We start from the raw sequence: 14,941 nt of genomic DNA, 5'->3' as shown, positions 1-14,941 counted from the left end.
AACTCTTGATCTCCTGCCTCACCCCTCTCCAGGTGCTGGGGTGACAGGTTTGCACTACCAGGCTGACTTTAGGTTTGGCACACTTAGGAAAAGATATTTTGGTAAAGTTATAATAAATTGTTTACTGTGTGGGTGCAGTAAGCAAGCAATGCACTTTGAATCACATTGATGCAACAGTCGTAGAAATGTTTAAAAGTCTCATTATTTCTACAAACCCGTCTCCCCTCATCCCTTCCCTTAGTCATGCTTATCCCAAATTCAGAACTGGACTCTGGCAGGTGACCTCCGAGGAACACACAAAACACAGCTAGCTGATGATAGTCTTTAAATTTAGATCAAATGACATTGTCTTTGAAGTCTCAAGAGTACTACTTAAGTGTCACATGGGCTTGCTTTTGAGAGTGTGGCTCTGGGCTAGCATCCTAACACAAAGAGCGGGACCTGGCTGAAAGTGAATGGAAAAGAAAGTTTTACTGGAGTTATTTACTCAGAAGGAGCCTTGACGGGCCATCCCTGTCTCTAGACGGGAACACACAAGGTATACGGGCATCTGTGGAACTTTAAAAGACCTTGGGGGACAGGCTCCTTCCATAACTCATTCCAGAGTTTAAACACCCTCACTTCAGGAAATTCTTCCCTATATTTAACTTACAGCCCCCCTCCTGCGGCTAACACCCACTTCCGCTTTCTTCTGTCTTGGGTAGGGATGGAGAACAGCTGTCTGACATCCTTTGTGCTCAGACGGAGTCTTCGCTCGCCGGCTGCTTTCTCCTCCACCCACAAGCTGAACCAGACTGAAGATGTTCTGTCTAATTTCTCTTTCCTCCTTTGATTATAAAGCAATATCTACTCAATAAAACTTAGAAGCTATAAAAAGTAGCCATGAAAGACAGAGATGAAGACACTGCGGTGGCAGCCAGTCTTCCCAGCCCCGTGTCAGGACTTGGTCAGTCCTTTTCCCGGCCCCCGTGTCAGGACTTGGTCAGTCCATTTCCCGGCCCCCGTGTCAGGACTTGGTCAGTCCTTTTCCCGGCCCCCGTGTCAGGACTTGGTCAGTCCATTTCCCGGCCCCCGTGTCAGGACTTGGTCAGTCCTTTTCCCGGCCCCCGTGTCAGGACTTGGTCAGTCCTTTTCCCGGCCCCCGTGTCAGGACTTGGTCCGTCCATTTCCCGGCCCCCGTGTCAGGACTTGGTCTGTCCGTTTCCCGGCCCCCGTGTCAGGACTTGGTCCGTCCATTTCCCGGCCCCCGTGTCAGGACTTGGTCAGTCCATTTCCCGGCCCCCGTGTCAGGACTTGGTCAGTCCTTTTCCCGGCCCCCGTGTCAGGACTTGGTCTGTCCGTTTCCCGGCCCCCGTGTCAGGACTTGGTCAGTCCTTTTCCTGGCCCCCGTGTCAGGACTTGGTCCGTCCATTTCCCGACCCCCATGTCAGGACTTGGTCCGTCCATTTCCCGGCCCCCATGTCAGGACTTGGTCCGTCCTTTTCCTGGCCCCCGTGTCAGGACTTGGTCCGTCCATTTCCCGGCCCCCGTGTCAGATCTTGGTCCGTCCATTTCCCGGCCCCCGTGTCAGGACTTGGTCCGTCCATTTCCCGGCCCCTGTGTCAGGACTTGGTCCGTCCATTTCCCGGCCCCGTGTCAGGACTTGGTCCGTCCATTTCCCGGCCCCTGTGTCAGGACTTGGTCCGTCCATTTCCCGGCTCCGTGTCAGATCTTGGTCAGTCCTTTTCCCGGCCCCCGTGTCAGGACTTGGTCCGTCCTTTTCCTGGTCCCCGTGTCAGGACTTGGTACATCTGTTTCCCAGCCCCCGTGTCAGGACTTGGTCCGTCCGTTTCCCGGCCCCCGTGTCAGGACTTGGTCCGTCCATTTCCCGGCTCCCGTGTCAGGACTTGGTCCGTCCATTTCCCGGCTCCCGTGTCAGGACTTGGTCCGTCCATTTCCCGGCCCCGTGTCAGGACTTGGTCCGTCCATTTCCCGGCCCCTGTGTCAGGACTTGGTCCGTCCATTTCCCGGCTCCGTGTCAGATCTTGGTCAGTCCTTTTCCCGGCCCCCGTGTCAGGACTTGGTCCGTCCTTTTCCTGGTCCCCGTGTCAGGACTTGGTACATCTGTTTCCCAGCCCCCGTGTCAGGACTTGGTCCGTCCATTTCCCGGCCCGGCCCCTGTGTCAGGACTTGGTCCGTCCGTAGCTTGAGTGACAAATGCATGCGTCCTCTGGCAGCCACATTTTAGCAGGGAGAAAGGAAACGGGCAAGTTAATATTTAATGTATTTGATTTAATGCAAATAAAATCCAGATTAGCTAAAATAATACAACATACCCTCATTAGAGTTATTTTTAAAAGATTTACATGTGTGTGTGCCTGAACATTCATATGTGCACCACATGTTCAGGTTCCTATGGAGGCCAGAAGAGGGCGCTAGATCCCCAGAGCTGGAGTTGCAGGCAATTATAAGCCACAGGAACCAAAGGCAAGAGCAACAAGTGCTCTTAACCCCTGAGCCATCAGTCCAGCCCCTTAGATAGATTAAAAATAAGATATTTTACCTTGCTTTTCTTCACAAGAAGCCTTCTAAGTCTAGCATGCTTAGACTTGCCGTAGCTCAGATAAACCCAGGAGTATTGAAAGTCCCAGGTACAAGTCACTCTGTACAGAGAGAAATCGCAGAGAAGAAAATTGGAGTTCAGGAAACTGGATGCTAGGTCCCTTACATAAGGCCTGGCTCCTCGGCTGGGTTGCACACAGACAGCATGTTACCCTTCCTTTCTTTCTAGCCCCCCCACACACACATGCGCACGCATACATGCACACATGACTATATTCATGTTCTCATTCTCATGTTTGCTTCCTTCCCTTCTCTCCCTGAGTAACATCTTCCCAGGTGCCTCCTCTATCAAAGCTCCCAGCCAGCTTCCTTCTTATGAAAATGTGCATGGCACGGTGGTGTGGTTATTCTCTTCTCTGCAGAAAACTTGGTAACAATAGGAACCTGCCGCCAGGGTGTGGTCAGGAGATGGTTCTGATGGGTGTGGCTAGAGAGGAGGTGGCACTTGAGTTGGGTTTTGGAGGGTGGTTGTGCTCAGGTGAGTGGGGAGAAAATTCGCAGAAAAGCCAATTTAAAGGTCGCTGCATTTCAGGCCTCCTCTTCTAACACGTGCTAACAAGGACGGGCAGGTGGCCGTCTCCAGAGCTCATAATTACAGGATATTTCAGAAAGGCTTAGTGCTAAGCTCTTTGCTGACCCAAGCCAACATTGACCACTGATCTTTAATCCGTGGGTTTAAGCTCAGCTTAGAATACAATTCCAAGACTGTCAACTTCGGGGCTTCTGTAAAGACCATTCTCTATGCCGCTCGTTCAGTGATTCTCCGGTTAGCGGGTCCTTGTTGGCTGATCCAATACCAGATGGTGTCACTACCCCAGGAACTCGTCCACCGTCTCCCAACACCCCTGGGATCCAGGCAGATGATATTCTCACTACTTAAAATGGGGAAGTTGAGGGTCTGTGGGCGAACTCACTTAAGGATGGCCCAGCCTTCAAAGCCAAGGTGGGAACAGCGGGTATAGAGCCCAGCTTTAACCCTCACCTAGCACAGTCTCTCGCTGTGTTCACCACACGGGATCGTCCATCTGCTGCTCCAGAAAAGGAATCTTGTCATTACTGTCCGCTGCGTCTGCTTGTCCTGCAGACTGCACCCCTGCTGGCATCTGTAGGCTCTTCCTCTTCACCTGGGTCCTAAAACCTAGAGTGCAGAGCTTGCCTTCCCCACACGAGGCCCTGGGTTTGGTCCCAGGTACACCCAAAACAAAAGAATGAGAAACCAGAGTTCTGCTTCCAAAGGTGAAGTCTGGGCCCCCTTTTGTCTCACCTTGTTCTTGTAGACATCCGCTGCAGGCTTACTCCAGTGGCCTCCGTCTTCTCTCAGGAGGCACCCTGGGTCCTTCCTGCTTTCCAACTGCAGCTGCAGAGCACATTTTCCCAGATCTGTCACCTGTAACTATAGCCCCAGGAGATCTGGTGCTGTCTTCTGCCTCTGAGGGCCCAAGGCATACACATGGTGCACGGGCATTCATGTACGTACACACAAATACATATACACACACATGCATATGCACATTGGCTTGGCCTGGCCTACAGCTGGTGAAGAACTCTACTCGTCCTGGAGACCTTGGCCTTTTTTTGGGTCATTTCTCTGTCACAAACTCTTAGCCTGTGTTCACACCCACATGGTACATGTCTGAGGTTTTGCATTTGTGTCTTGGGTTCCATGCATGGCTAGCCCCATAAGAGCAGCAAGTGTGGCTTCCTCTGCTGTTAGATCCCAAGCCTAGTGCTTTGCCTGTGTGTGGAGATGCACAGTGTTTATTGGAGGAGGCGGGGAGTAAATGAACCGTCCTGCTGCGAAGCATGTGTCACACCCCTTTAGTAGTGCGGTGGACCCCATGGGACAGACTCCTCCAGTCCTCCGTCTGCTGTGGAGCAGTGATTCACTGGGGGCAACTGTGACTCAGGGGGTTCTGCCCAAGTGGTGGTAGAGCCATCTGGTTTTCTCTTAAAGTAACATGCAGCTGAATCCCATGGTTACTTTGTGTCAGAGTTTATTAGTAACTTGATGGTAGCTCAGTGCTAGAATATCTTTCAAAGACTTCATCTCACAGTTTCTGTCACTGGCCTCAGGAGCCTCACGCTTCCTTTAGCTTCTTTCCAAGCCTGGTTTTAAATTCTGAGAACACTCTGGGGCCAGGGCTTTAATTTCCCTGCCGGCTTCTTCTGTGACGAGTTCTGTGAGATTGTTGTTCCCCTGGCTTCCCTGGCGAGTGGTAGAGGATTTTCCCCTCCTCGTTTTCAGTATAAACAGCTTACTATTCCCAGGTCCCGAGTGCTGTCCAGACACTGCACGGGGTCCCCAGCTGTCATTCCTGAACCTCTTCCCATTTTCTCTTGTAGGACGTTACTTGCACGCCACATAAGTGACATCAAGACGGGCCGTGTCTGTTTCTACAGAACCATTTTGTAGTCCCCCATGTCCGCTGCCCGACTGAGATTTCAGTGTTATTAATGTGTTCTAATTTCCTAATGTGAACGCTGATGGATGATGGAGCTGGCTTGACCCGTCCAGGACCTCCCCGTGACCCCATGGATCATCTCTTTGTTTTCCCCATCCCAGGAGTTCAGCTTTGAGGAGGAGCTTGGGCAGGAGGCTCCCTGCCATTGTCTCTGATCTACACTGGGGCTCCTCCCAGTACACCCTGGGGCCTGGTCGCCCCTTGCTGTTTGCCTGTGGGACTCTATCTTCTCCGGGTGCATCACTGCTCAGTCGAAGCCTTCTGAGGCTCCTTGTTCAGCTCCACCTTTTTACACTGTTTGCTTATTTTCGTCAGACTTTGGCAGGAATCCGTCCACACGGCGCCCAGGGGAACAGTGGCCCCGGGCACACATTTCAGCCCGTGCTTTGGGCCCAAGAGTGTTTCTATTTTTATTTTGTTTGGAGTTTTTTGTTAACATCGGGGCAAAGATTAAGCACTTACTTATCTGGTAATGGTGAGAGGCCCTTAGATCCCTCGCCTGTGGCCAGGAGACCCTGCTTAATACTGTTAACCCCACTCTCTCCTGGGAGATAAGATCTAGCTGTTAAATTTGGCTTCCACTTGATCAGAGAGAGGGAAAGGGGAAAGATAAATCCCACCGCTGGCTAAATTTTGAAAAGAGAATAGTAGTCTAATTTATGGAGGTTGTTTTGTTTTGTTTTAAACTAACTTTATGTCATAATTTCTTAGCTGCCAAAAGACGTAATCCTACCTCAGCTTCGCCTTGGCAACCTGCTTTTGGCACTGAGCACAGCCCCGTCACTGCTCTGCGTTATTTTAGCAGTAATCTTTAAGAAGGTGAGAAACGATTATTGCTTTTTAGCACAGTTGACATGATATTGGCGCAGAGCGGTGCCTGGAGCTTCAAACAGCCTGATGGCCAAACACCAACCTAAACACCGCTAGGTAGAGCCATGAGGTCAGGCCTGTGAGGGAGAGAAAGAAGAGTGTTATCTAAAAGCACCCCCCCCCCCCCCGCCGCCTCTTTCTCCTCTCCTCCCCTCCACTCCCCTCTCCTTCCCTCCCCTTGTCCCCTCCTTTCTCTCTCTCTCTCTCTCTCTCTCTCTCTCTCTCTCTCTCTCTCTCTCTCTCTCAGTATCCCTATTCCTCTGAGTTGTAGCTGTAAATTTTGGCTGGGATCCTGACGATCAGGATTTAGTGTTTTGACCAGCTGTGATCTGATAATGTCCCTCAGAGGAGACATTTGCAGAGACGGGAAAACTTACCTGCTGCTGAGAGCTGCGCCCTCCCCCACTACTCCACAGCGAGAGCCCCCACACCCACCCCTCAGCCTGCTCTGACAGATAAACATCTTGGTGAATCTGAAAGGGAATGGGAGGAACTATGTTCAAATGAAACCGGCCCAGCTTCATGGACTCTCTCTATGTGACAGCTTTTCATGGTTTTCTCCCCCACCACGTTCTGTACTGCTTCTGCGCGTGATTGGTGTGAGGATGCCTGGCGGTGCGTGGAGCTCTAGGAAGAAAAGACAGACATGAGCAGGCTCCCCTGAGTCTCACTCCTCTTTGGGGAAGCAGAGCAAACGCAGTCACTTCGGTAGCTGCAGAGATTTTAAGGTCCTGGGAGCCAATACGGACAGGCTTTGGTAAAGCTCAGATTTCTACTCTGTGACCTTGGTCCAGTTCCTAATCTCCTTCCTGTAACCTTCTTACATCTATGGGGATGCTCTCTGCTTTTGTGACATTGTATCGAGGTGTTGGATTATGTCAGGCATACCACACAGCCCTTCACTAGCTTTATGAGTTAACGGTTTCAGAATCACTATTTAGCCCTAGCCTGGAACTCACTGATAACGGCCCAGGCTCAGGGGCTGTCCTCCTGCAGTGAGTGCCCAGGGATGTCAGAGCTCTGGATCTGGGTACCGTGGCTGTGAACCACCCTCTCAGAGCTGAATTCCCCAGGCCTCTGGGAGGGCCCTCTCTCCAGCCCCTAGTAGTGGTGTTTTGAGGCAGGATCTCATGTCAGTATGCAGTTGAGGGTGACCTTAACTCTTGATCCTCCTGCCTCCGCCTTCCAAATGCTGGGGTTACATGTCTGTGCCGTCATAGCCAGTTGCTCACTGCTATAACTGTTTTCCTGAAGGACCACACTGAGAAGTGTCACAGTGTTACAGGTAGATGCTGAGAATCTCTTCCTGGGCTAATGCTTCCTACCAGAGACCGGGTGAGGGGAAAAGGTGGCGGGACAAGGACAATAGAGCCAAACTCCCGAAGGAGTTTCAGAGGCTGTATCACCACAGGGAGGCCATGGGCAGGCTACTAAACTGCTGGCCACCATCTTCTTGATTTAGGTCATGGAAACAGAGGTCTCCTTTTTACAAAAATCTCTCCATGAGCTAATACATGGAGAAAAAACTATGCTTCAGGGGTTCAGGGACAATTGGAATGTAGACCTCAGAGGTTTCTGGGTGGTTCTTATGGTCCATACGCAGTTGGTAGATCATCTGAATAGGGCATTTTAAGCATTTCTGTTTTATTCAAAGATTTCCAGCCCCATACTTCAAGAGGGAAGAAGCTGCTCATCCCTAGCATGCAAATTTCATTCCTTGATTCAGTACTTCTTCTCGAACTGTCTTACCTTTGCCTGGATGCCTTGTTTCACTGGTTTTTGTTTTGTTTTTGTTGGGAGTTTCTTGAGACAGAGTATCAAATTTGCTGTGTAGCCTGATCCTTCTGCCTCCACCTCCCAAGGGCTGGGTGACAGGCACGCACTACCACCCCCAGCTTTGCCAAGGATTTTAAGTATGTTGCTTTATTTAGTCTTAAGCAAGGTCAGATGATCTATCATGCAAAGGAAAAAACTGCCCCGGTCATGTAACTAATAAATGGGGAACTTGTAACTCCGAATAAAGGGATAATCAAGCCAGACTGGGAGTGGAGTTCAGGCCTTTGAATGTCTTTTCTCCAGAGAAGTCTTTAGGTAGAGCTGCAAAGAGCAGGGAGGCTGTCTGGATAGATGAGGGTTCCCGGAATCAGATAGACAGCAACCACCCTCACCTAGAGAGCGGTAGAATCCAAACCTAACCCAGCTGTCCTCTTTGACCTTTCAACTCCAAGCCACTTGGCCTCTTGCCCTGCTGATGCTTGACCTTTGAAGTCCTTTCTGTCAAACAGCAAGTGTTTGCTGTTAGGTCATTTAGCTGCCCATGATGTAATTGGGTTGTTGAGCAGTCTCTCTCTCTCTCTCTCTCTCTCTCTCTCTCTCTCTCTCTCTCTCTCTCTCTCTCTCTCTCTCCTCTCTCTCTCTTCACTAAACAATGTCCAATAAATCTGCAGTTAGGAAGCTTGGAGCTGTTGTGGGGTTTTGCTTTGTTTTAAATAAATTCTTTATAATTGTAACCTTAAACCCTAGATACAATGTTTCCAGTCTGAACCTATAGCAAGCTAGAAGATTCACTTTCTCAGGGCTCGGGACTAAAGAGAAGCAATAGACTCCGGCAGCCTGAACTTTGGCCTCTGCCCCCAGTAAGGAACACACAGGCCCCTGAGCAGGGGCTGGATGTCAGGGAAAGCTACCATGTTTCCTCTACCTCCCTTCCTCCCTTCCATTGGCAACACTGCAGGTTGAACCTAGGGCTTCACTCAAGTTGAACTTGAATATTCCCAACACTGAACTGTATCCTCAAGCCACTTGGTGGTGGTGGTGGTGGTGGTGGTGGTGGTGGTGGTGGTGGTGGTGGTGGTGGTGGTGGTGGTGAGAGAGAGAGAGAGAGAGAGAGAGAGAGAGAGAGAGAGAGTTTAAGTGCAGAAATTCTTTTTTAAACACAGCTCATATAATTTACAACTTTCACTTGAGAAGCAAATCGTCAATAGCATTTGAAAATTGGTTCCAATTAGTAAATGTGAATTTCAACCTCTTCAGTCAGATGAAGTTATCATGAAGCAAGGCTATACACAGACAAAAGGAACCTTTAGTAAAACCTTCAGACCTGAGCATCAGTATTGTTAGTCGACCATTGGCCTTTCTGTTCCTTGCCTTTTTTCTTGTATGTATTTACTAGGCAGGTTTCCTAGGTTGGCCGCCCACCCCCACCCTGTGAATCCCAGAATGGAGCTCAGATCATTGGTCTACGAGATAACCAACAGCTGTTGGTTTTCTAACAGTAAAAGTTTAGAAACATCCTGAAAATGAGGGAATAATTAAATAAATTACAACATTTCGTTCATTAAAGCAGCCTTTTAAGATGCTGCTCGCCCAGAGGTTTTAATAACACATGACAACAGGAAACAGAATTATGCATATACCACAAAATTGTGGTTTTCTTAATTAAACATAAAATTGAAATCTGGAAGAAAAGCATCCAAAATTAATAGTAGTTACTTGATGGGTAATAATATGATAGGTTTTTTTATGTAGTTTATATTTATGTTGTTTTCCTATGAGTATAAATTACTGTAATAATTGAAAATGCATGCATAGTTAATTATAATTTTAATGCCATTATTTAATACCTTAGCTATTCAGAGCTCAGCTTTATTTAAAATCTAGAATATTGCTAAGATTCTACATGTAGAAACACCCATTCCAAGCAGCTAAAATTAGCATTGCAAAGTTCACATATAAAGCATATCATGTTTGTGACTTCAGCAATTCAGCACCCAGAGCTCACGCAACAAATTGTCACGTGGCCTCCACGTGTGTACTCATGTGCATGCACACTGCACACAGTCCTTAGTAATCAGCTTAGAAGTCCTGCGGCCACAGGAGGAACACAGAGCAGTTCCAGCCCTGTGCCAGTGGCCCTGAAACCCCTGCAACCCCTGCAGGCTCTTCCGTCTGTCACCACCTAGCAGTTCATATTGGTAGCCTAGTCAGCAAGAAATGCCTTTTTTCTGAATTTTAAAATTATATAAAAGCTCTTAATATTAAAATCTTTCAAGGTTTTTCATCTCACATAGCTCAACCCTAAGAGGGAAGAGACAAGAGCTCTAGGTAGGTACACCTCCTCGCCGGGTGTCAGGAGTAACTGACAGGGTCCACTGTGTCTGTGAAGCTGACCTTGAACTGATGACCCTCCTGCCTCGGCCACCCTAGTGCTAAGACTGCCCACATGTCTCATCTGGCCTCATCCCCTTACCATTTATAAGAGAGCATGTTTTTTATAATTCTCCCGTTTATATCAGACACTCCCGTTTCCTGAGCTCCCATCCAAACCTGAGTGTCACTACGGCTGCCCCGGGAGGCCTTGGAATCTGTCCGAGAGATGAGAGTAAACGGCCAGGCTTTGAGTCTGGGTTACTGAGGAGGCCTCAGCAGTGACATCCGGCCTGGGTTGTGCCTGCCTTTAGGACGCAGACAGGGTTAGGAGAATTTGGGCTGTGATGGTCAGCATGGCTATGGGACAGGCTGGCGCTGCACAACCCACTCGCCGGCCTGCCTTGCTCCTGTGGCAGAGGCACGGGGTTCAGGGGCTAAGAAGGTAATGGATGGATGTCAGGAAAGTATTGCTCCCTTCCCTGTGTAGCTGGTGGGAGGGAAATCATATCTTCCTGTAGTGTAAAACCAAGGAGAGCTGTTGGGGAGTGTAAACACAGGTGAGGGCCACTGAAATAAATCCCTTTGCCCCAGGTAAGGGTGGTGTGTCTCTGATTCCTTGTCTCCTCTGTCAGCAGAGCAGAAAGTGAGGGGCAGTGCCAGAGCCACACACAGGGCTATCAGGGTCCTCACCCTTCACACTCAAGAGCCGTGAAGTGCCCGTCCTACAGCTCTCTGCTCTCCTGGGCTTGTCCATGCTGAGGTGACAGCCCGAGGATGCTGGGTCTCTTTAGATGCGCTTACCTGGCCAGCCTGCAGGGTTATTCACAGAGGAAAACAAGGTTGGCCAAAATACAGCTCAGCCGGTCACCGTGGGTTTGACATCATAGTGACAGAAAACCTAGACAGAGGCCAGCAGATTTTGTGTCTTGTCGTAAGAACTAGAAACAGTCATTTGCTGGTCCACTTGCCCAGTTGGTGTGTAGCTCAGGAACTGTTCTTGTTATGAAGCTCACTGACACCGTGCTGTGGCCAAGCGCGATGTGCCGGGTCTACAGAGAGACGCCTCGTGGTGCCATTTCCAGAGAATGAGAGACCATAGTGTAACCCAGAGAATGAGTGGCAGGCAGCTGCAGGCCTGTCTGTGGACACCGGAAGCACCGTAGCTCCCTTCTTCTTCGTCAGAACTTAGCTGACATGTAATTTGAAAATGTTGCCGGAGTCATTGTAAATGCCCTCCTGCAAGTTCGGAAGCTCCCTGGAGGCAGAGCCCTCCCATTTCTGTCTCTCCTGCCGCAGACCTAGATAGGTAGCGGCCAGTGGCACGTGGTTTCAGTCCTGCCTGGCGGCTGCCCTCTACATGTGTGTCCACTCGCACGGTCACACCGCGAACTGCAGTCAGCGCTCCCTGCAGGCTTTGCTGGCACAGTTGCACCCATGCCTCGGGCTCTGGCGCTCTACACCGCTAATTGATGGTTACTTATTATTTCGGACTTACTCTACTTGGCAGTGCGTTTGCGAGGCCCGGGTGAAATGATACATGTGAAATTAATTCAGAAACTAAGGTTGTGTGTGGCTGGACAGCGGTTATTATTCCTGGCTCAGAGAAGGCCCTGAAGACCAAGTAGTATGAAGATGTATGTGGTCAGCCTTGTAAAAGAGAAGCCATTTCCCATGGTAATGGGTTCCCTCGATGCTCTCCATGTGGTTCTCTGTACCGGGAGATAAGTAGTGGATGTCGGAAAGACCATCCATCAGCAGGCTGCCATGGGAAACTCACCCTGCTCGGCCGTCGGGTAGAACAGAGAGCGCTAGGGCCCAGCACCGTTCGCAGAGATGAGTTTCTCCGCAGAGGCAGTCAGCCCATAGCCTTCAGCTTTTCCCCAACTGACGTGGTCTCTGTCACTTCTCCTACCTTGGGCATTCTTGTCTTAAATACATTGAATAAATCTGTATCCTTGAAGCGTGCTGTTGTGTTTCTTGCTGTAAACCCTATAACAAATACCATCACAGACTGATAATGGTCTAATCCTGTTTGGGGATTTGTTTTTGTTTTTTATCTCAAATCTAAAATATGCAGTTACTAATATGCTAAATTATGCCTCTGGTCCTCGAAGATCTAAGCTGAGTTCTAAAGTAACTTCTCCTTTTCACTTGTCTTCTAGCGACAGACATCACACCTCCAGCGCCATCCCTGTTCCAAAGAGGCAGAGCTCCATGTTTGGGGGTGCAGATGTAGGCTTCTCTGGGGGTATCCCTTCACCCGACAAAGGACATCGAAAACGGGCCAGCTCAGAGAATGAGAGACTCCAATACAAAACCCCTCCTCCCAGCTACAATTCGGCACTGACACAGCCCGGGGTGGCTGTGCCCACCTTGGGAGACTCTGAGAGGAAGGTCACACCACTGTCCTCCTCCTTGGACACGTCCCTGGACTTCTCCAAAGAAAATAAGAAAACAGGAGTAGTTCTGAGTAACAGTGTAAGTGGAGACCATGGAAATTTGGACTCCAGCCAGCAAGGGGAAGCCCTGCCCGGGCACCTGGCTGTGAACGGGACAGCACTGCCCAGCGAGCAGGCTGGCTCTGCCGGTGCCCTGCTGCCAGGCCCCTGCCTCCCGACCCCCTCGGCTGAGCTCTGCTGTGCGGTGGAACAAGCAGAAGAAATCATCGGACTGGAAGCCACAGGCTTCACCTCAGGCGACCAGCTGGAAGCGCTCAGCTGCATCCCCGTGGACAGCGCCGTGGCGGTGGAATGCGACGAGCAGGTGCTGGGAGAGTTTGAGGAGTTCTCCCGGAGGATCTACGCCCTCAGCGAAAACGTGTCCAGCTTCCGCCGGCCACGCAGGAGTTCCGATAAGTGAGGAGAGGGGGCAGACGGCGGGACCAGGGAGAGCTCCCGCCCTCCCCCAGGCCCAAGCTGCACTTGACCTTTTTAGTAATTCTGGACACTGGGGATCACTGGGTACCGTGGGGCCAGTCTCTGAGATTTGCTGTCCAGGCCTGGTGGTGGTTTCCAGGTGAGGGTCACCCTCTCGCTGACAGCTCCAGTCATCTTACAGGCATCCGTCTGCGCTTTATTTACACGCGGGTGTTTCCCCCAAAAGGAAGATGATAATACGTATGTAGTAGAATGAACTCTCCTTTAGTTTCTCAAAAGCATCTGTCCTCGCCATTGTTCGTAAAACTTTGCAAAACGGAATATTCAGAAACAGCTTTCTGCAGCTTCCACTTCCTGAGAGGCCCACGGATGGCCCCTTAGGCTGATGAATAAGAAGCAGAGGGGGTCCTTGTCCGGGACCCTCTGCCCTGACTGCCGCAGTCAACCTGCAGACCCCACTGGCCCTGCTTTCTCAAGATGGCTCACGCACCCTGAAAGCTGGGGCAGTAGATTCGCTAGTCCAAACCAGCGGACACGACACTCTGTCCTGTCCAGTGTGCCATGTCCTAATGCAAAACTTTCCCATGGTGGATCCCGGGGGACCCTCAGAAACCTCAAGGTCACCACAGTCAGGGGGCAGCCAGCTTCCTTTAGGGCCAAAGTTTTTATTTGGGCAGATACCGTGGTCCAAAATTGGGCACACCTCTAGCAATACACTCCCCAGATAAAGACCCCCTAGATGTAAACCCCAAGTTAACTTAGTACGTTTCAGTCGGCAGGAAGCCATCATACATGACGACGTTACATGGAGTCAGGATGTCCAGTTTGCAGGGGCGAGGCAGCCGAGAGACAGTTGGATCCAGAGACTGGATGAAGCATAGACGATGTGCAATTTCACAATGTTAAATTATGTTTTTGAGATCCATTGTCATTCTGATTCCATTTTACTGTTGCATTACACATTATGTACCCACAGACATTGCCTCAGGGTTGCAAGCTCTTAAAGAAAAATTTATCCATATGTCCATGTATTGTATAGAATAAAAATTGAATTTGCTTCACTTGACCTGATCTTCTGCCACCCCCAGTTTTGGTTTGGTTTGGTTTGGTTGAGCTTGGGTTTGGGGGATGGGGGGGTCATTTTTCCCCCTCTAAACCTGAATCTCTTCATGTTTCATCCTGACAAGGCCTGCACCGTAACTAAGCTGATACTGCTCTTTCATTTGAGTTTGCATGCTGTGAAGAGCGACGCATACTTCCCAGCTGTATTTATTCCCCAGTAGTGATGTCCCACATAGCTCCTGAACTCGCGAGTCCCTTAATTGTGTCCATATTATAGCTGAGCGTCCCTAGGCCACGGCTTTAGTTGGCAGCTGCGCTGCCGGATGGGCTAATTCGTGCCATGATTTCTCTAGACAGCGAACGCACAGACTTACTGCACAGCAGACAGCTGTCCAGTCTGAGGAAGTCCATTATTCCACTTGTTGGGGTGAGGCTTCTTCACAGGATCCTCTCATTGGCTTTAGAGTCAGAGTGGGTGGAGGAGATGCTGTGGGCTCCTGCAGGTAGAGGTGTGGGAAGATCGGTGAATGACAGGTGATCTGTGACCTCCTAGGGCTGGAATGCACTTGAGGCCTCACGCCAGTGCATCTGGGCACAGTCTGTTGCCCTGCCCCTGAGCCTGTAAAGCGGCTCAGTCTCTGCCCTTCTGAACCTCCTAAGTGTGGACTCTGAAGTGACTTCCTCAGCATGGAGCCATGCCCTTGCATGGGTCCACACGGCTCTAACCCCATGGGTTCTGCCCATACCTTTAGCAGAACCCGCGCTGCCAGTGATGTCTGCGTCCAAGTGCTGGTCAGCTTGAGGCCAGGGTGAGCATCCTTTGATACTTGCTGTGACCTGGGCAGAGCCTGCTGCAGCTACAGTGTGTTTTGCCTTTGTTTAAAGTGGCCAGGGCCAAATTCCCAGATCTCTCCTATTGGT

At 50.2% G+C, this 14,941-nt stretch overlaps 1 protein-coding gene across 4 annotated transcripts in view; it reads left to right on the top strand.

The window, feature by feature from the left end:
* The window catches only part of Uvrag (UV radiation resistance associated), a 227,097-nt gene extending 213,068 nt beyond the window's left edge, over nt 1–14,029 (top strand). For 3 of the 4 annotated variants that reach the window (XM_075953312.1, XM_075953313.1, XM_075953314.1), the window contains one exon: nt 12,245–14,029. In XM_075953312.1, the coding sequence (XP_075809427.1) occupies nt 12,245–12,941 (697 nt within the window). In that variant the 3' untranslated portion in view covers nt 12,942–14,029. Of the gene's footprint in view, nt 1–11,571; nt 12,156–12,244 lie in introns of those variants that run through there. The other variant, XM_075953315.1, reaches the window with a different exon arrangement.
* The last annotated feature ends 912 nt before the right edge of the window (nt 14,030–14,941 follow it).

Source organism: Microtus pennsylvanicus, chromosome 18 (assembly GCF_037038515.1).
Source record: "Microtus pennsylvanicus isolate mMicPen1 chromosome 18, mMicPen1.hap1, whole genome shotgun sequence".
NCBI classification, from domain to species: Eukaryota; Metazoa; Chordata; class Mammalia; order Rodentia; family Cricetidae; genus Microtus; species Microtus pennsylvanicus.
The sequence above is the reverse complement of the archived record's forward strand: the minus strand, read 5'-3'. Positions and strand labels throughout refer to the sequence as shown.